The sequence below is a fragment of the Hyla sarda genome, chromosome 7, assembly GCF_029499605.1.
Source record: "Hyla sarda isolate aHylSar1 chromosome 7, aHylSar1.hap1, whole genome shotgun sequence".
NCBI classification, from domain to species: Eukaryota; Metazoa; Chordata; class Amphibia; order Anura; family Hylidae; genus Hyla; species Hyla sarda.
The window spans coordinates 226,876,695-226,898,499 of record NC_079195.1 but is presented as its reverse complement, the minus strand read 5'-3'; the positions used below and the strand labels follow the sequence as shown (position 1 = coordinate 226,898,499).

Below are 21,805 nucleotides of genomic sequence, written 5' to 3'. Positions count from 1 at the left end.
TTTTCGCGCCTTCATCTTCCTCCGCTATCTTCGCGCGCTGTCGGCAGGGTGGGGAGGAGGCGTGCCCTCCTCCAACCGCCGACCTATCGCTGCGCTGCGCGCTCAGTTCCCGTCCTATCACGAGACTCTCGGCCGAGTTCTCGTGATATTTCGGCTCTGAGCGTTAATACTTCTCCGCTCCTCCTCCCACTTCGTCAGTCGGATGCGAACGGCGAGTGTGAGCAGGTCAGGAGCATACACGGCCCTTCATTACTATATATAGATTCCAGTGCACGCTGTAAGGGTTCTCCCCTGGCATTGATAACTATCATACCTACCTTGTTACTTAGACTTATTAGCTTCACTAAATATCAAACATTGCTATGGCTGGAGAAAGCTCTCAGTCTTTAATTGTGGGGGAGTTATTAACCCCTGACACCCCACAATTCCTCTCTGCCTCGCAGATACAGGATCTCATAAATAAGTCAGTACAAGCCGCTCTGGCCTCTGCACCTACTCAAATGTTGCCTACCACATCGGCAGACATTCCTAAGCCAAGCAAGGCTCTGCGTAAACGCAAGCACGTCACCGTGCCTTTCGACTCCCCGGCAGGGGAAGTACAATTTATGCTCCCGACAGGTCCCTCCACAGACTGTCAACCCGCACCATTAACAGTTCAGAATGACTCAGTGCGACCCCCGAGCCTCGGGGAGTATTCTAATAAGAGGCATAAATCCGCCAAGCGGACTAAACCTGACTCTTATAATACGTCAGATGAGTCAGCTGAGGACTCTGAAGAACCGGAGGACGCAGACTCCGAGTCAGACGCTGATGCGGGCATTATGGCGGACGCTAATGTCGCCGAGCCGGAGGTATCAGGAGAAGCCATCCTAGATACGTTGGGGCAACCCTTCTTTAATCCGGAGGACATATCCCACCCCCGATCAGGGGACTGGGCCCCCCTTGCCCCAGGTGGCTACTTATATAGAGTTCTGGACCCGGCGGGCATTGGACCGGGTAAACAGAAATAAGCTAAGGTCAGAATGCCCTCGTCCCTTTATAGCCAAGAAGGTGGCCGAGACGCCTGAAATAGACCCCATACTTATGAAATACCTATCCAGAGCTGGGAAATACTCTAAGAAAGGGATAGAGAGATCCTTTAAGACTATACAAGATAGGATCTTGGATCTGCTTGGTCCCCTAACAAAGATCCTCAATTTGTCTGAACAAGCCGCTTCCTCTAGTGACCCCGTAGATTTAGCCCAGCTCCGGGGATGGGCACAACGTGCCATTTGCCTACTAGGTACGGCCAATACTACGTGTTCAATAGAGCGTAGAAGGTCTATCTTAATGAAACTGGAACCCCAGCTCTCTCATCTAGCCGAGAACGAACCTGGCCCCTCGGCTGAGGGTTTACTTTTCGGTGACGACCTTTTAAAGGACATTAATAAGTTTGTTGGCTTATTCAAAGGCCTGGATAAAGCCCAGTCCTCATTAAAGAAAACCAATGGGGGCAAGGTTTTTAACAAGGCCGGCAGAGGACGCGGCCGATCTGCCGGCCGAGGCAATTTCTACAGGCCCTATGCCAGACCTGCCGCTCCACCTTACGTTCCACCACAACCACAGTACTCCGTTCCGGGGAAGACCATGGAGAAGCCGAGGAGGTAGAGGATACCCCCGTGCTAGACCGTCTACTGGTGAGTACAACTCCCCCGCACATTCCCCACACACTGGTGGGGGGCAGATTGAGGTATTTTTCCCACGTCTGGTCCATGATTACTGCAGACGTCTGGGTACTGAATACAGTAGCGGGTTATCAAATAGAATTTCAATCTCTACCAGACATGGAGTTCGTCCCTCCTTCTATCCAGTTCTCGGATCTCAACAGATCCCTGATAGACGGAGAACTCCAAGAACTTGTACACAAACAAGCGGTTCTAGAAGTCGATCCCTTGACCACGGGGTTCCTGAGCAACCTTTTCCTGGTAAGGAAGAAAGGTGGAGGTTATCGCCCCGTAATAAACCTGAGAAATCTAAATCAACATGTGATGTACCGTCACTTCAAGATGGAAGGCATCCATCTTTTACGCGACCTCCTTTGCCCCGGAGATTGGCTAGTCAAGGTAGATCTCAAGGATGCTTACCTTACCGTACCAATGCATCACGCTTCCCAACCTTTCTTAAGGTTTCACTGGGGGAACCGTCTGTGGCAATTCACGTGCCTCCCATTCGGTCTGTCGTCAGCCCCCTGGTGTTTCACAAAGTTGATGAAACCCGTGGTAGCCGCTCTCAGGAGCAGAGGGGTACGTCTGATAATTTATCTAGACGATTTACTCATCATGTCCCATTCCAGAGAATTAGCCAGTCTCCACTGTCATTGGACAATCTCCCTGTTGGAAGAACTTGGTTTTCTTATAAACCACGAAAAATCCGTTCTATCTCCAGCTCAGGAGATGGAGTTTTTAGGTTTTCTGGTGGACACCAGAAGAGCGGTTCTATGTTTGCCCAAAGCCAAACTAGCCCTGATCCGTAAAGAAATCAGGGCTGTATTACGCAAGGGTCGGGTATCCTTGAGGGTGATCGCTCGCATAGTCGGCTTATTGTCGGCATCCATTCAAGCGATCTTTCCGGCCCCGCTCCATTATCGGGCACTCCAACGACTCAAGACCTTGCACCTCCGGCGAGGTTTGCGTTATGCGGACGAAGTACAACTATGTCCGGAATCGGTGGAGGAACTACGTTGGTGGCTTCGCCACGCTGTAGAGTGGAATGGCAAGTCCATTTTCAACTCCTGCCCAGACGTGATCATAGAATCGGACGCGAGCAGGCAGGGATGGGGCGCCCGCTGCGGTCATCAATCTACAGGCGGGATATGGTCGGAAGAAGAGTCTCTTCTCCATATCAATGCATTGGAACTGCTGGCAACATTTTTCGCGGTCAGGAGTTTCCTTTCTCAGGAGTCAAATTGTTGCGTGCTGTTACGCATGGACAATGTGGCGGCGGTTCAATATATCAACCGCCTTGGAGGTTCGAGGTCCAGAGTACTAGCGGACATAGCTTCCGACTTCTGGCATTTCTGTCTGTCCCACGACCTTGTCCCTATAGCGGAATATATCCCGGGGACATCCAACTCCGTGGCAGACTGGAACTCCCGATATCTGGCAGACTCCAGCGATTGGAAACTAGATCGGTCGATTTTCCTGGCTCTGCGAGATCTTTGGGGTCCGCTACATACGGACCTTTTTGCTTCTCGCCTCAACCACCAGTTACCACGGTTCTACAGTTGGAGGCCCGACCCGGAAGCGTCTGCAGTAGACGCTTTCTGCCAACGTTGGCCGGAGGGGACACACTATGCGTTCCCTCCCTTCCAACTGCTCACGAGGGTCCTCGGTCAGGTTTTGATTCAAAGGGCGACGGTAGTGTTGGTCACCCCGTGGTGGCCGACTCAGCCATGGTTCCCTCGACTTCTGGGGATGACGATAGATTTTCACAGGCTGTTACCAGCCCTGGATCACATATTGACGAATCCGAACAAGGGTCTTCATCCCCTAGTACTGGGGGGCAACCTGCCTCTCCTTGCTTGGTTGGTTTCGGGGTGCCGGAATCAGGTAACGAACTTTCAAGGTCAGCTAGAGATCTCCTCGCCCTGGCCTGGGCCCCGGGGACTAGATCGGCATATCGATCTGCCTGGGGACTCTGGGTTCGTTGGTGTGTTCAACGGGAAATTAATCCCGTTCAAGCACCTGTACAGATAGTGGTCAATTATTTAGCTGAATCTTTTGATTCGGGTAAATCGTATAGCTCAATAAATGTTTATAGATCTGCTATTTCTGCTTATCACTCTCCGGTTGACTCTTTGCCGGTGGGCAAGCATCCTTTAATCTGCAGACTTCTGCGTGGAATAAAATTTAAACGCCCTCCTCGACCTAAATATAGTTCTACGTGGGATGTTTCCCGTGTTTTGGATATGTTCTCCTCTTGGGAAGACAACAATGATCTTTCCCTGAAGGTTCTCTCTGTGAAGTTGACTGTCCTCTTATGTCTGGTCTCTATAAAGAGGGTATCTGATGTTAGAGCTTTGGATATCACTCGACGACAGTTCTCGCCGGGTGGTGTTCAGTTTTCCGTGGTGCGCAGGACTAAGACAGGTCTTCAGTCCGTATTCTATCCATACTTTCCAGCGCATCCCAAACTTTGTGTGGTTCGTTGCCTCCAGGCATATGAGTCTAGGACAGCACCTCTTCGTTCTTCTAACCCTAATCAGTTGCTTATTTCTTATGTTCAACCACACCTCCCGGTCACTTCAGCCACTTTAGCCCGGTGGGTGTGGTTAGCTATGGAAATGGCAGGGATCGACGTATCCCTGTTTGGCGCCCATTCTTCCAGAGGGGCTATGGCTACTAAAGTAGTGGTGTCCGGTGGTTCTCTGTCGGATCTTCTTATGGCTGCTGATTGGTCGTCTCGGACGACGTTCCGGCAATTTTATTTCCGTCCAGAGGAACATGTCTCTATGTCAGTCTTATAGTATATTTATATCTATCATTGTTTTTCAGCTTTGAACTTGCAAGATACGAGCCTCCTGTCTGATATATAAATCTAGATTTTCCTAGCTTGTGACGGAAAATATTAGTTATATGAAGACAGGAGGCGAGTATCTTCCCTCCCGACCCACCCTATCACGGTGTTTGTTGTTTTCTTTTTTCCAGGTTATTGAAGTGGACTACGTGCATCTGCTCTATGGAGGCTGACATACTCCGGTTCTCTTGTTCATGAGATTTGTTCCTGTTTGCTCAGGTTCCTGCGGTCCGGTTGACCATGTATGCAGACGACCACAAGTCGGTTTTGTTCCTGTACTTCACGATGACATCCGCCGTGCTGACAACTGCATAAAGAAAGAGGAGGAGTGGTTCCAGACAGCCCTTTATATATGAGCCAGTCGGGCTAGGAGGGGTGAAGAGAGACACAAGGGCTGCTGGGAGATGTAGTTCTAAAGTTTTTTCTTTGGAATTTGAGTTTTGTATGGTTTTAAAAAATTTTCTGCTATGAGCATTAAAAAGAAAGATTTAATGCAAGATACGAGCCTCCTGTCTTCATATAACTAATATTTTCCGTCACAAGCTAGGAAAATCTAGATTTATATCCTGTATTATACCCCAGAGCTGTACTCACTATTCTGCTGGTGGAGTCACTGTGTACATACATTACATTACTTATCCTGTACTGATCCTGAGTTATATCCTGTATTATACTCCAGAGCTGTACTCACTATTCTGCTGGTGAGGTCACTGTGTACATACATTACATTACTTATCCTGTACTGATCCTGAGTTATATCCTGTATTATACTCCAGAGCTGTACTCACTATTCTGCTGGTGAGGTCACTGTGTACATACATTACATTACTTATCCTGTACTGATCCTGAGTTATATCCTGTATTATACTCCACAGTTTTACTCACTATTCTGCTGGTGAGGTCACTGTGTACATACATTACATTACTTATCCTGTACTGATCCTGAGTTATAGCCTGTATTATACTCCAGAGCTGTACTCACTATTCTGCTGGTGAGGTCACTGCGTACATACATTACATTACTTATCCTGTACTGATCCTGAGTTATATCCTGTATTATACTCCAGAGCTGTACTCACTATTCTGCTGGTGAGATCACTGTGTACATACACACATTACTTATCCTGTACTGATCCTGAGTTATAGCAGGAGTAGTAATGTAATGTATGTACACAGTGACCTTACATATACATTAGTTCTGTACATTAGCTGTGTTTTGTCTTCCCATATGGAAATGATGTTCGGGTGCTGGCAGCTGTTCCATGTTACAGATCCTGACTCCTGGTCCTCACATTATTATTATTTACCACCAGCGACTGAGCAGATTCTGCAGATTGTTATGATAAAGTGAAATGATGCAGAACTAAACCCATAGCGCAGAGCGAAAACAAGACAGATAGGACCGAGCTGTCATTGTCAGAATTCTCCACCATTACAACATAAATCCGTCATGTTACAATGTTTCACCATCAGTTCTGCACATTTCAGGATATATTCAGGATGTCATTTTACAATGGTTCTCCCTAAGACTAATTATTTGGGTGTTTTACCAACATAACAGAAGAGCTGGGAGTCCTAGTAATATAGAAAAAGATAGATAGATAGATAGATATGAGATAGATAGATAGATAGATAGATAGATAGATAGATATGAGATAGATAGATAGATAGATAGATATGAGATAGATAGATAGATAGAGTGGGGACTAAAAGTTTGGGCACCCCAGGTAAAAATGTGTATTAATGTGCATAAAGAAGCCAAGGAAAGATGGAAAAATCTCCAAAAGGCATCAAATTACAGATTAGACATTCTTATAATATGTCACCAAAAGTTACATTTTATTTCCATCATTTACACTTTCAAAGTAACAGAAAACAAAAAAATTGTGTTTGCAAAAGTTTGGGCACCCTGCAGAGTTAATATCTTGTACTGCCCCCTTTGGCAAGTATCACAGCTTGTAAACGCTTTTTGTAGTCAGCCAAGAGTCTTTCAGTTCTTGTTTGAGGTATCTTTGCCCATTCTTCCTTACAAAAGTCTTCCAGTTCTTTGAGATCTCTGGGTTGTCTGTCACGCACTGCTCTTTTAAGGTCTATCCATAGATTTTCAATTATGTTGAGGTCAGGAGATTGTGAAGGCCATGGCAAAACCTTCAGTTTACGCCTCTTGATGTAATCCCCCGTGGATTTCGAGGTGTGTTTAGGATCATTATCCATTTGTAGAAGCCATCCTCTCTTTAACTTCAGCTTTTTCACAGATGGCATCAAGTTAGCATCTTAAATTTGCTGAAATTTTATTGAATCCATTTTTCCTTCTACTCATGAGATGTTCCCTGTGCCACTGGCTGCAATACAACCCAAAGCATGATTGATCCACCCCCATGCTTAACAGTTGGACAGAGGTTCTTTTCATTAAATTCTGTTCCCCTTCTTCTCCAAACGTACCTTTGCTCATTCCGGCCAAAAAGTTAAATTTTAACCTCATTGGTCCACAGAACTTGTTTCCAAAATGCATCAGGCTTGTCTATATGTTCATTTGCAAAGTTCAAATGCTGATTTTTGTGGTGAGGATGTAGAAGAGGTTTCCTTCTGATGACTCTTCCATGAAGACCATATTTGTACAAGTATCTCTTTATAGTGGAATAGTGTACCACAACTCCAGTGTCTGCCAGATCTTTCTGGATGGATTGTGCAGTCAAACATAGGTTTTGAATAGTTTTTCTCACAATCCTGTGAGCTGTTCTGTCTGATATTTTCTTGGTCTTCCAGATCTTGCTTTATCTTCCACTCTTCCTGATGACTGCCATTTCTTAATTACATTCCGAACAGAGGATATTGACATCTGAACACATTTTGCTGTCTTCTTATAGCCTTCTCCAGCTTTTTTGAGCGTCAACTATTTTCAGTTTCAGATTTCTAGACAACTGCTTAGAAGAACCCATGGTGCTGATTGTTGGGGCAAGGTCAGATGAGTCCTGGCATTTAAAATCTTTGAGATTGACATCACCTGTAGTGTTGCTCGCGAATATTCGCAATTCGAATATTATTCGCGAATATCGCATATTCGCGAATTTCGCGAATATAGCGCTATATATTCGTAATTACGAATATTCGTTTTTTTTTTTTTTCCTCACAGTACACATCACAGTGATCACCCCTCTCTGCTTCCAGCTTGTGTGGTGTAAAGAAGGCTGTAATACTACTGTGTGAGACTGGTGTGCAAACATTCGCATATGCGAACATTTGCATATGCTAATCTTCGCATATGCGAATGTTCGCGTATGGTAATTTTGTATATGCTAATTTTCACATATGTTAATTTTCGCATACGCGAATTTACGCATATGCGAAAATAAAACGAGAATATAATGAATATGCGAATATTCGCGAATATATGATGAATATTCGTCCATATATTCGCGAATATTCGCGAATTCGAATATGGCCTATGCCGCTCAACACTAATCACCTGGTCTTCCCAAATGACGCCATTTTTTTGTTTTCTGTTATTTTGAAAGTGTAAATGATGGAAATAAAATGTAACTTTTGTTGACATATTATAAGAATGTCTAATCTGTAATTTGATGCCTTTTGGAGATTTTTCCATCTTTCCTTGGCTTCTTTATGCACATTAATACAAAAAAATTACCTGGGGTGCCCAAACTTTTGATCCCCACTGTAGATAGATAGATAGATAGATAGATAGATATGAGATAGATAGATAGATATGAGCAGTGGCGTTGCTAGGGTTGGTGTCACCCGGTGCGGTAGAAAATGGTGTCACCCCCATACCTACCCCCTCCCCCCAGTAAGTTTTTAGCCTGTTGTGACAGACACCACTGTTGTAGCGCACTGTGAGAAATTCCAGTATAATAATCAGATATACCAGTTGCCACAGAATAGGAAAGTGTTAAAGAAGTTTTCACCATTGAAATATACAGCTCCCAGAATTACTTAAAGGGGTACTCCACTGGAAAACATTTACTTTTATATCAACTGGTGCCAGAAAGTTAAACAGATTTTTAAATTACTTCTATTTAAAATCTTAATACTTACAGTACTTATAAGCTGGTGTATGCTCCACAGGAAGTTGTGTAGTTCTTTCCAGTCTGACCACAGTGCTATTTGCTGACACCTCTGTCCATGTCAGGAACTGTCCAGAGCAGGATAGGTTTGCTATGGGGATTTGCTCCTACTATGGACAGTTCTTGACATGGACAGAGGTGTCAGCACAGAGCACTGTGGTCAGACAGAAAAGAAATGAAAAAAGAAAATAACTTCCTGTGAATCGCTTATACAGTAGCTAATAAGTACTGGAAGGATTAAGATTTTTAAATAGAAGTAATTTACAAATCTGTTTAACTTTGTAGCACCAGCTGATTAAATTTTTTTTTTTCCAGTAGAGTACCCCTTTGAGCAGTGGTGAGGTTATGCTGGGAGTTGTAGTTTCACTGACCTAACTGTAGAACTGACAAGTGACTACAGCTCTGATAGGACATAGTGAGGAGAACGTACAATGATATCAGTGACTACAGGTGACGTCTTCTCTATAGTGAGGAGAATACACAATGATATCAGTGACTACAGGTGACGTCTTTTCTATAGTGAGGAGAATACACAATGATATCAGTGACTACAGGTGACGTCTTTTCTATAGTGAGGAGAATACACAATGATATCAGTGACTACAGGTGACATCTTCTCTATAGTGAGGAGAATACACAATGATATCAGTGATTACAGGTGACGTCTTCTCTATAGTGAGGAGAATGTACAATGATATCAGTGACTACAGGTGACGTCTTCTCTATAGTCTTCACTTATCTAATTCAGATGGTACATACCGCCAGGACTTGTTCCAGCTAAAACTTCTCTCTGCAGAATGTGACGCCCAGACGTCTCCTCACTATGTCAGCGCATTCTCATCCTCTATATGAAAACAATAATTATTATAAACCTGACAGACCCTGTATCCTCTAAATATAATACTACTATACACTATACTCTTTGATTATAAACCTTCCACACACCATACCCACTGAATATAATACTACCACACACTGTACATTCTGAATATAATACCAACACATACTGTACACTCTGAAAATAAATCTGCCACATACTGTACCCCTGAATATACCGCCACACACTATACCCTCTGAATATAATACTACTACACACTGTACATTCTGAATATAATACCAACACATACTGTACACTCTGAATATACATCTGCCACGTACTGTACCCCTGAATATACCGCCACACACTGTACCCACTGAATATAATACTACCACACACTGTACATTCTGAATATAATACCAACACATACTGTACACTCTGAATATAAATCTGCCACATACTGTACCCCCTAATATAATACCACCACACACTGTACCCACTGAATATAATACTACAACACATTCTACATTCTGAATATAATACCAACACATACTGTACCCTCTGAATATAAATCTGCCACATACTGTACCCCTGAATATAATACCGCCACACACTATACCCTCTGAATATAATACTACCACAAACTGCGCCCTCTGAATATAATACTACCACAAACTGCGCCCTCTGAAAATAAATCTGCCACATACTGTACCCTCTGAATATAAATCTGCCACATACTGTACCCCTGAATATAAATCTGCCACAAACTGTACACCTGAATATAATACCGCCACATACTGTACCCTTGGAATATAATACTACCACCCACTGCACCCTCTGAATATAATACTTAGAGATGAGCAAACTACAGTAAATTCAACTCGTCACAAACTTCTCTGCTCGGCAGTTGATGCCTTATCCTGCGTAAATTAGATCAGCTTTCAGGTGCTCCGGTGGGCTGGAAAAGGTGGATACAGACCTAGGAGACTCTTTCCTAGGACTGTATCCACCTTTTTCAGCCCACTGGAGTACCTGAAGGCTGAACTAATTTACGCAGGATAAGTCATCAACTGCCGAGCCGAGAAGTTCGTGACGAATCGAATTTACTGTAAGTTCGCTCATCTCTAATAATACTACCACAAACTGCGCCCTCTGAATATAATACTACCACAAACTGCGCCCTCTGAATATAACGTTGCCATACACTGCCCCCTCTGAATATAATACTACCACCCACTGCGCCCTCTGAATATAACGTTGCCATACAGTGCACCGTCTGAATATAATACCACAACCAAAGTAACACCCCTCAACATCCGTTAGCTGATGCTATTACCACGGGAGGGGGGTATTGGTGGGGTTGCTAGTGGATGATGGGGGTGCTACTACTGGGGGGGGTGTTGCTGGAGGATGATGAGGGTGCTACTGGCCATCCCCCCTGGCAGTATCACCCCCATCATCCATCGGCAGGATCATCCTCCTGGCAGGAGCACCTCCATCATCCACCATCAGGATATGTTGATGGAGGTGCTGCTGGGGGGGGGGGGGGGGGGTGTTGCTGGTGGATGATGAGGGTGCTACTGCCAGGGGTGGGAGCATTAGGTAGGCAGCAGTGCCCCCACATTAGGTAGGTTGCAGTTTCCCCACATTAGGTAGCATCTATTCCCCACATTAGGCAGCATAGATTCCCCACATTTGGTACCAGTTCCCCCACATTAGGTAGGTACCAGTTACCCCACATTAGGTAGCAATTTCCCCACATTAGGTATCAATTTCCCCACATTAGGTAGCACAGATTCCCCACATTCGGTAGCATAGATTCCCCACATAAGGTAGCATAGACTTCCCACATTTGGTAGCACAGATTCCCCACATTAGGTAGCATAGACTTCCCACATTTGGTAGCACAGATTCCCCACATTAGGTAGCATAGACTCCCCACATTAGGTAGCATAGACTCCGCACATTTGGTATTAGTTTCCCCACATTAGGCCGCAGGTTCCCTTGCAGGTTCCCCACAATGGGTCAAAGTCTCCCCACAATAGATCGCTGGTTATACAACCCCCCCCCCCCCCCCCACACACACACACACACACACAATAAAAAAAAAAAACACATACAACACAGAGAGACAAACACACACACAGTCAGAGAGACACACACTCACAGGCACACACACAGAGTCACACAGTCACACACACACAGAGTCGCACAAACACAGAGTCACACACACACTCAGAGAGTCACACAAACACACACACAGTCACATACACACAGTCACACACAAGCATAGATAGAGACAGACAGACAGAGAGACAGACACACACACTCACCCATCCAGCGCAGCGATTCTTCTCACCGGGCGCCGTGCGAGTGACGTAACTCACGTCCTCCTGCGCGGCCATGCGGCGTGACGTCAGGCCGGCGCAGACGTGGGAGCGGAGGCCGGGCACAGTGCTGGTGAAGGTGAGGGGTGTGATGACGGTCGGGCGCACAGTGAAGGTGAAAGAGGGGGTTTGCTGACTGACGGGCGCACCGCACACAAAGCGCAGGGGGGGGGGGGTATGTGCTGACGGATGGGAGGCCGGGAGACCGGTCGGGCACAGAAGGGGGGGAGGTGCTGCGGAGCGTCTTGGTGTCACCCCATTAGGTTGGTGTCACCCGGTGCGGGCCGCACCCCCCGCACCCGGGTCGCAACGCCACTGGATATGAGATAGATAGATATGTGATAGATAGATAGATAGATAGATAGATATTAGATAGATAGATATGAGATAGATAGATAGATAGATAGATATGAGATAGATAGATATAAGAAAGAGAGATAGATAGATATGAGATAGATAGACAGATAGATAGATATGAGATAGATAGATAGATAGATATGAGATAGATAGATATAAGATAGATAGACAGATAGATAGATAGATAGATAGATAGATATGAGATAGATAGATATGAGATAGAGAGATAGATAGATAGATGGATAGATAGATATGAGATAGATAGATATGAGATAGATAGATAGATAGATATAAGATAGATATGAGATAGATAGATAGATAGATCTATTTATCTCTCTAATATCTAATGCAATGTTTTCCAACCAGGGTGCCTTGAGCTGTTGCAAAACTACAACTTCCAGCATTCCCGGACAGCCAAAGGTTGTCTGGGCATGCTGGGAGTTGTAATTTTGCAACAGCTGGAGGCACCCTGGTTTGGAAGCCCTAATCTAACGCCTGGAAATTCAAGCAGAAGACAGAGATATACTATTCACATGATAATAAAAATAACAATAATAATAATGACTATAATAATAATACTAATAATGACAACAATAATAATAATGATAATTATTATTATTATTGTTATTATTCTTAGTATAATATCTATATGGTAGAACTTTCCGCGGTGTCTCCTCTTACCTGCACGCTCCGGGGCGGATCATGTCGCTGTCCTGTAGGTTTCCGGCTGCACGTCCTCGCTCGGCACCGGCTGACAGCACACTGTTGTAATCTGGTGTCAGGGCTGATAGATCTACATGTGACGCTGTTAATGATTAAACCCATGTCAAGGTTTTCATAATAAAACACAACCCGCGGCCGCCATGTTATGGGATTTCATGTGAAATTTATCAGAATGAATGACAGCTGCGTGATATACAATCTATGGCGCGCTGCTGCGCTTCATACAGTGCGGGGTCTGAGCTTCATACAATGCGGAGTTGTGCAACAGCTGGAGGCACCCTGGTTGGAAAATACTTATCTACTTCTCGCTTTGGCTTCAAAAACTGCATCAAAACATCTTGTGTAAAACCAACCGCCACAGAATGGGGTTGTGCAGAAACAGAATTAGTAACAGTGCCCCACTGTCCATGGGTTGTGTCTCATATCGCAGCTTAGCTCTGGTAAAGTATGATGATAATGAGGCTGAGCTGCAATACCAGACACTCCATGTATAGGTGGTGCTGTGTTTGGAAGAAATCAGTTGTGTTTCTAACTCTTACCACTAATGCTATACATAACCTAACCACTAACACTAACCACTAACCACTAACACTAACCACTAACCACTAACCCTAACCACTAACACTAACCACTAACCCTAACCACTAATCTAAACCCTAACCACTAACCCTAACCACTAACACTAACCACTAACCCTAACCACTAATCATAAACCCTAACCACTAACCCTAACCACTAACCTTAACCACTAATCCTAACCCTAACCACTAACACTAACCACTAATCCTAACCCTAACCACTAACACTAACCACTAACACTAACCACTAACACTAACCACTAACACTAACCACTAACACTAACCACTAATCCTAACCACTAACACTAACCACTAATCCTAACCCTAAACACTAACCCTAACCACTAATCCTAACCACTAACACTAACCCTAACCACTAACCCTAACCACTAACCCTAACCACTAATCCTAACCACTAACACTAACCCTAACCCTAACCACTAACACTAACCACTAACCACTAACCACTAACCCTAACCACTAATCCTAACCCTAACCACTAACCACTAATCCTAACCACTAATCCTAACCACTAACCCTAACCACTAATCCTAACCACTAACACTAACCACTAATCCTAACCCTAAACACTAACCCTAACCACTAATCCTAACCACTAACACTAACCCTAACCACTAACCCTAACCACTAACACTAACCCTAACCACTAATCCTAACCACTAACACTAACCCTAACCACTAACACTAACCACTAACCACTAACACTAACCACTAACCCTAACCACTAATCCTAACCCTAACCACTAACCCTAACCACTAATCCTAACCACTAACACTAACCACTAATCCTAACCACTAATCCTAACCCTAAACACTAACCCTAACCACTAACACTAACCCTAACCACTAACCCTAACCACTAACCCTAACCACTAATCCTAACCACTAATCCTAACCCTAACCACTAATCCTTACCACTAATCCTAACCACTAACACTAACCCTAACCACTAAACCTAACCACTAACACTAACCCTAACCACTAACCCTAACCACTAACACTAACCCTAACCACTAACACTAACCACTAACACTAACCACTAATCCTAACCACTAACACTAACCCTAACCACTAACCCTAACCACTAACACTAACCCTAACCACTAACCCTAACCACTAATCCTAACCACTAACACTAACCCTAACCACTAACCCTAACCACTAATCCTAACCACTAACACTAACCACTAATCCTAACCACTAATCCTAACCCTAAACACTAACCCTAACCACTAATCCTAACCACTAACACTAACCCTAACCACTAACCCTAACCACTAACACTAACCCTAACCACTAATCCTAACCACTAATCCTAACCACTAACACTAACCCTAACCACTAACCCTAACCACTAATCCTAACCACTAACACTAACCCTAACCCTAACCACTAACCACTAACCCTAACCACTAATCCTAACCACTACCACTAACCACTAATCCTAACCCTAAACACTAACCCTAACCACTAATCCTAACCATTAACACTAACCCTAACCACTAACCCTAACCACTAACACTAACCCTAACCACTAACCCTAACCACTAACCCTAACCACTAATCCTAACCACTAACACTAACCACTAATCCTAACCACTAATCCTAACCCTAACCACTAATCCTAACCACTAACACTAACCCTAACCACTAACCCTAACCACTAACACTAACCACTAACACTAACCACTAACCCTAACCACTAATCCTAACCCTAACCACTAACCCTAACCACTAATCCTAACCCTAACCACTAGCCTTAACCACTAATCCTAACCCTAACCACTAACACTAACCACTAACCCTAACCACTAACACTAACCACTAAACCTAGCCACTAACCCTAACCACTAACCCTAACCACTAATCCTAACCCTAACCCCTAACACTAATCCTAGCCACTAACCCTAACCACTAATCCTAACCACTAACCCTAACCACTAATCCTAACCTTAACCACTAACCCTAACCACTAACCACTAACCCTAACCACTAATCCTAACCCTAACCACTAACCCTAACCACTAATCCTAACCCTAACCACTAACCCTAACCACTAACTCTAACCACTAACCCTAATGCTATACATAACCCTAACCCTAACCACTAACACTATCCACTAACCCTAGCCACTAACCCTAACCACTAAACCTAACCGCTAATCCTAACCCTAACCACTAAACCTAACCCTAACCACTAACCCTAATCCTAATGCTATACATAACCCTAACCACTAACCCTAACCACTAATCCTAACCCTAACCACTAACACTAACCACTAATCCTAACCCTAACCACTAATCCTAACCCTAACCACTTACCCTAACCACTAATTCAAACCATAACCACTAACGCTAACCACTAATCCTAACCCTAACCACTAACACTATCCACTAACCCTAGCCACTAACTCTAACCACTAATCTTAACCCTAACCACTAACCCTAACCACTAATCCTAACCCTAACCACTAACCCTAACCACTAATCCTAACCCTAACCACTAACCCTAACTACTAACACTAACCCTAGCCACTAACCCTAACCACTAATCCTAACCCTAACCACTAACCCTAACCACTAATCCTAACCCTAACCACTAACCCTAACCACTAATCCTAACCACTAACCCTAACCACTAACCCTAACCCTAATGCTATACATAACCCTAACCCTAACCACTAACTCAAACCACTAACCCTAACCACTAATCCTAACCCAAACCACTAACACTAACCCTAATGCTATACATAACCCTAACCACTAACCCTCATCACTAATCCTAACCCTAACCACTAACCCTAACCACTAATCCTAACCACTAATCCTAACCCTAATCAGTTGTGTTTCTAACTCTTACCACTTATGCTATACATAACCCTAACCACTAACTCTAACCACTAATCCTAACCACTTACACTATCACTAACCACTAACACTAACCACTAACCCTAGCCACTAATCCTAATCACTAATCCTAACCCTAACCACAAATCCTACCACTAACTCTGTCCCTAACCACTAATCCTAACCCTAACCACTAACCCTAAACCCTAACCACTAACACTAACCATTACCCTAACCCTAACCCATAACCTTATCCCTACCCACAAATCCCAACCACTAACCCTAAATGTAACCACAAACCCCTAAACCTAACCCTAAACCTGTTTTTCTAATTGTGCCAGAAAACTAAAGAAACTAGAGTATGAATTATAATACTCTATAAAGGGAATAGGGTAGAATAGCTGAAATAAATAAAATTAACATTATTAATAATAATAATAATAATAATAATAAAGGGTGTATTTTCTGAATTAAAAAACTAAAATTGTAATAAATAAAGAAGTAAATCTATTCATTCTTGATTTCCGCTGCATCCAAACAATAACCGTGTGCCGAGCTTCAGCGGTAAATCTTGATCTTGCCGTAATACTGTATTATGATAACCGGGAAATAAATTCCTTTAGCAATATATTTTACCACCGTAATCCGATGAAACATTAACCCGATCATGTTCATGTCACAAGTGTTTTGGTCATATGACTCGGAGGAGCTCTCTCACTGCCAGGCGCAGGGCTACGGGGGGTTTAGTAAAGTTAGCGAATAGTTCTGGTAAAAGTCTTACAGGTGCAGATTACGGCCCCGTCCACTATTTCCCCATACATGAAACATTTCCCAGATATCCCCTGGAGTTACACAATCTCTGCAGATATTGTATCACACATAATGCATTTACACAATATAGGCTGCCAATGGTTAAAGCCGCACTTCATTCGAGGTGTTAGACTTTGTGCACTAATTTTTATTTTAGAGCTAAAAACACTATAAGGCTGGGTTCACACCACGTTTTGTTAAATACGGCTCCCGTATACGGTTGGGATGAGGGGGGCGGGGCTTAATCGTGGTCGACCACGTTTTTGCCTGCGGTCGGGAAACCGCATACGGCTGAAAACGAAGCCGACCGGAGGCTGCGGTTCACTCCGGTCGGCTCATAGACATACATTAAATACGGTTCCCGAATACGGCTGAGTGCGGGCGCCGCGATTAAGCCCCGCCCCCCCCCTCCTCCCAACCGTATACGGAAGCCGTATTTAAGAAAACGTGGTGTGAACCCAGCCTAAGGCTGCATTCACACCACGTTTTTGCAATACAGTTCCCTCATCAGGTTTTTAATGAAAAACTGATTCCTCAAAACTGGACTAAACTGTATCAAAACGTGTGTACAAATTTCAACCCGTATAGAGTTTGAAAAGTTATGTCCCCTTGCATCCGTTTTTTAAGAAAAAAAACGTATACGTTTTTAACGTTTCACTCCATTTTGAATAAAGTTTCACTTGTTTGATTGAAATTCCAAGAAAAAAAACTGTGCATAGTCAAAAACCGTATGGTGCAAACCGGATGGAACCGTACGAACATACGGTTCTGTACGGTTCCCATTGACTCCAATGTTAAAAAAATTAAATAAAAACGCATATGGTTTAATATGTTTTTTCACCCAGACTAGAAAACGTGGTAGTCCAAGGTGTTGGGTACGGGTAAAAAAAACGGACAAAACCGTATAACACGCAAAACGGACTAAACTGGATAATGCGTTTGACATAAGTCATTGCATACGGTTTTCTATACAGTTCCGTAGTTTTTTTTTTTTTACCTTGAAACCGTATACGGGAACTGTATAGGAAAAACGTGGTGTGTATGCACCCTACATGGAGTGCCCCTTTAATTTACTAACTGGTTCCAATCAGCTAAGGTCCACCCCAACTACTAGGATAGGGACTTTGTCCTGAAGCTATTGGCTAGAAGCATCATATGACCAAGGCATCATTCTTGTCTATGCAGTTTACATTACAAAGCATTGTATCTACTGCAGTATTTTCCAAACAGTGTGCATCCAGCTGTTGCAAAACTACAACTCCCAGCATGCCCCGGACAGCCGAAGGCTGTCCGGGGCATGCTGGGAGTTGTAGTTTTGTAACAGCTGGAGCCCCCCTGGTTGGGAAACAGTGATCTACTGCATGAATGCTGGATGAACATCTCATTCACAATGCATGGGGATTTAGAAGCGCAAAAAACATTTGGCACTTTTTTTCCTTTGGCGTTTCTTTCACTCATTTTGGCATTTTGGGATCAGTGTAAATTTCCATGCGAATCCCCCATGCTCTGGTTAGTTCCTGACATGGACAGAGGTGTCGGCAGAGAGCACTGTGGTCAGACTGGAAAGAATTTCAGAAATAAATACAACTTCCTGTGGAGCATACAGCAGTTGATAAGTACTGGAGGGGTTAAGATTTTTAAATAGAAATAATTTACAAATTTGTTTAACTTTCTGGCACCACTTGATTTAAAAAAAAATTGTTTTCCACTGGAGTACCCCTTTAATATTTGTCTCTTTTGCGGTTTTCTCATGATATGTCATGTGATTCTTTCATCTTTTCAGCGCCAATGCTAAACGCCACACCCCCTCCATACAGCTCTATGGCAGAGGTGGGGATGCACCAACGCTGCATCTCCGCCTCTCCCAGAGAGATACATGGAGGTGGTGTGCCGGCCACACCGTGCAGGAGGCGTTGGCCACGGCGTCATGCTGCGGCCAACACTCCTCCTGCACGGGCGAGCCGGGGCGACATATAGGAGATCGCGGGGGTTCCAAGCGTTCGGACCCCCCACGATCAGACACTTATCCCCTATCCTGCTGATCAGTGTCTAGGGCTGCAGATCTCCTATAGAGGAGATATCCAGTGCTGATAAACCTATTCCCTATGCTAAGTTTCAGATCGCAGGGGGGGCCCAACCGCTGGAGCCCGCAGGAAGGGGGCATGTTGACCACTGCACGAAGCGACGGCTGACATGCCCCCTCAATACAACTCTATTGCAGAGCCGGAGAGCTGCCTTCGCCAATCTCCGGCTCTGCCATAGCGATGTATTGAGGGGACGTGTCGGTCGCCGCTTCTTGTGGTGGTCGACACCTGCTATCTGGCCAGGGAGCCGGGCCCTGTACAGGAGATGGGGGGGGGGGTCTTTCAGCGGTCAGACGCGATCTGAAACTCATCCCCTATCCTTAGGATAGGGGATACGTTTTTCAGCACTGGATATCTCCTATGAGTAAAACCCACTTTTTTTTTTTTTTACACCACACAAAAAAGCATCTGCTTTTGTGGCATCACATTTCTGGTCAATACACAATACACAATGATATCAGTGACTACTAGTGTTGCTCGCGAATATTCGCAATTCGAATATTATTCGCGAATATCGCATATTCGCGAATTCGCGAATTTCGCGAATATAGCGCTATATATTCGTAATTACGAATATTCGCTTTTTTTTTTTTTTTTTTTTTTTCTTCACAGTACACATCACAGTGATCATCCCTCTCTGCTTCCAGCTTGTGTGGTGTAAAGAAGGCTGTAATACTACTGTGTGAGACTGACGTGCGAAAATTCGCATATGCTAATTTTCGCATATGCTAATTTTCGCATATGCTAATTTTGTATATGCTAATTTTCACATATGTTAATTTTCGCATACGCGTATTTTCGCATATGCGAAAATAAAACGAGAATATAACGAATATGCGAATATTCGCGAATATATGACGAATATTCGTCCATATATTCGCGAATATTCGCGAATTCGAATATGGCCTATGCCGCTCAACACTAGTGACTACCGGTGACGTCTTCTCTATATTGAGTATAATGTACAATAATATCAGTGACTACAGGTGACGTCTTCTCTATAGTGAGGAGAATACACAATGATATCAGTGACTACAGGTGAAGTCTTCTGTATAGTGAGGAGAATACACAATGATATCAGTGATTACAGGTGACGTCTTCTGTATAGTGAGGAGAATACACAATGATATCAGTGACTACAGGTGACGTCTTCTCTATATTGAGTATAATGTACAATGATATCAGTGACTACAGGTGACGTCTTCTCTATAGTGAGGAGAATACACAATGATATCAGTGACAACAGGTGACATCTTCCGTATAGTGAGGAGAATACACAATGATATCAGTGACTACAGGTGACATCTTCTGTATAGTGAGGAGAATACACAATGATATCAGTGACTACAGGCGACGTCTTCTCTATAGTGAGGAGAATACACAATGATATCAGTGACTACAGGTGACGTCTTCTCTATAGTGAGGAGAATACACAATGATATCAGTGACTACAGGTGACGTCTTCTCTATAGTGAGAATACACAATAATATCAGTGATTACAGGTGACGTCTTCTCTATAGTGAGGAGAATATACAATAATATCAGTGACTACAGGTGACGTCTTCTATATAGTGAGGAGAATACACAATGATACCAGTGACTTCAGGTGACTTCTTCTCTATAGTGAGGAGAATACACAATGATATCAGTGACAACAGGTGACATCTTCCGTATAGTGAGGAGAATACACAATGATATCAGTGATTACAGGTGACGTCTTCTGTATAGTGAGGAGAATACACAATGATATCAGTGACTACAGGTGACGTCTTCTCTATAGTGAGGAGAATACACAATGATACCAGTGACTACAGGTGACATCTTCTCTATAATGAGGAGAATACACAATGATATCAGTGATTACAGGTGACGTCTTATCTATAGTGAGGAGAATACACAATGATATCAGTGACTACAGGTGACGTCTTCTCTATAGTGAGGAGAATATACAATAATATCAGTGACAACAGGTGATGTCTTCTCTATAGTGAGGAGAATATACAATAATATCAGTGACAACAGGTGACGTCTTCTCTATAGTGAGGAGAATACACAATGATATCAGTGATTACAGGTGACGTCTTCTCTATAGTGAGGAGAATACACAATGATATCAGTGACTACAGGTGACTTCTTCTCTATAGTGAGGAGAATATACAATAATATCAGTGACAACAGGTGACGTCTTCTCTATAGTGAGGAGAATACACAATGATATCAGTGATTACAGGTGACGTCTTCTCTATAGTGAGGAGAATACACAATAATATCAGTGACTACAGGCGGTGTCTTCTCTATAGCCTTCCCTTATCTAATACAGATGGTACATACCGCCAGGACTTGTTCCAGCTAAAACTTCTCTCTGCAGAATGTGACGCCCAGACGTCTCTGATCCTTTATATGAAAACAATTATTATTATAAACCTGACAGACACTGTATCCTCTAAATATAATACTACTATACACTATACTCTTTGATTATAAACCTTCCATACACCGTACCTACTGAATATAATACTACCACACATCTGTACATTCTGAATAT

The 21,805-nt window shown here is 43.6% G+C and overlaps 1 protein-coding gene across 9 annotated transcripts in view; it reads right to left on the bottom strand.

Moving 5' to 3' along the window:
* The window catches only part of LOC130283437 (E3 ubiquitin-protein ligase RNF170-like), a 64,825-nt gene that overhangs the window by 26,713 nt on the left and 16,307 nt on the right, over positions 1-21,805 (bottom strand). For 5 of the 9 annotated variants that reach the window (XM_056532941.1, XM_056532939.1, XM_056532943.1 and 2 more), the window contains one exon: positions 12,879-13,002. In XM_056532941.1, coding sequence (XP_056388916.1) covers positions 12,879-12,901 — 23 coding nt within the window. In that variant the 5' untranslated portion in view covers positions 12,902-13,002. Of the gene's footprint in view, positions 1-12,878; positions 13,003-21,591; positions 21,655-21,805 lie in introns of all 9 variants that reach the window. The other 4 variants (XM_056532936.1, XM_056532935.1, XM_056532937.1 and 1 more) reach the window with 1 other exon arrangement.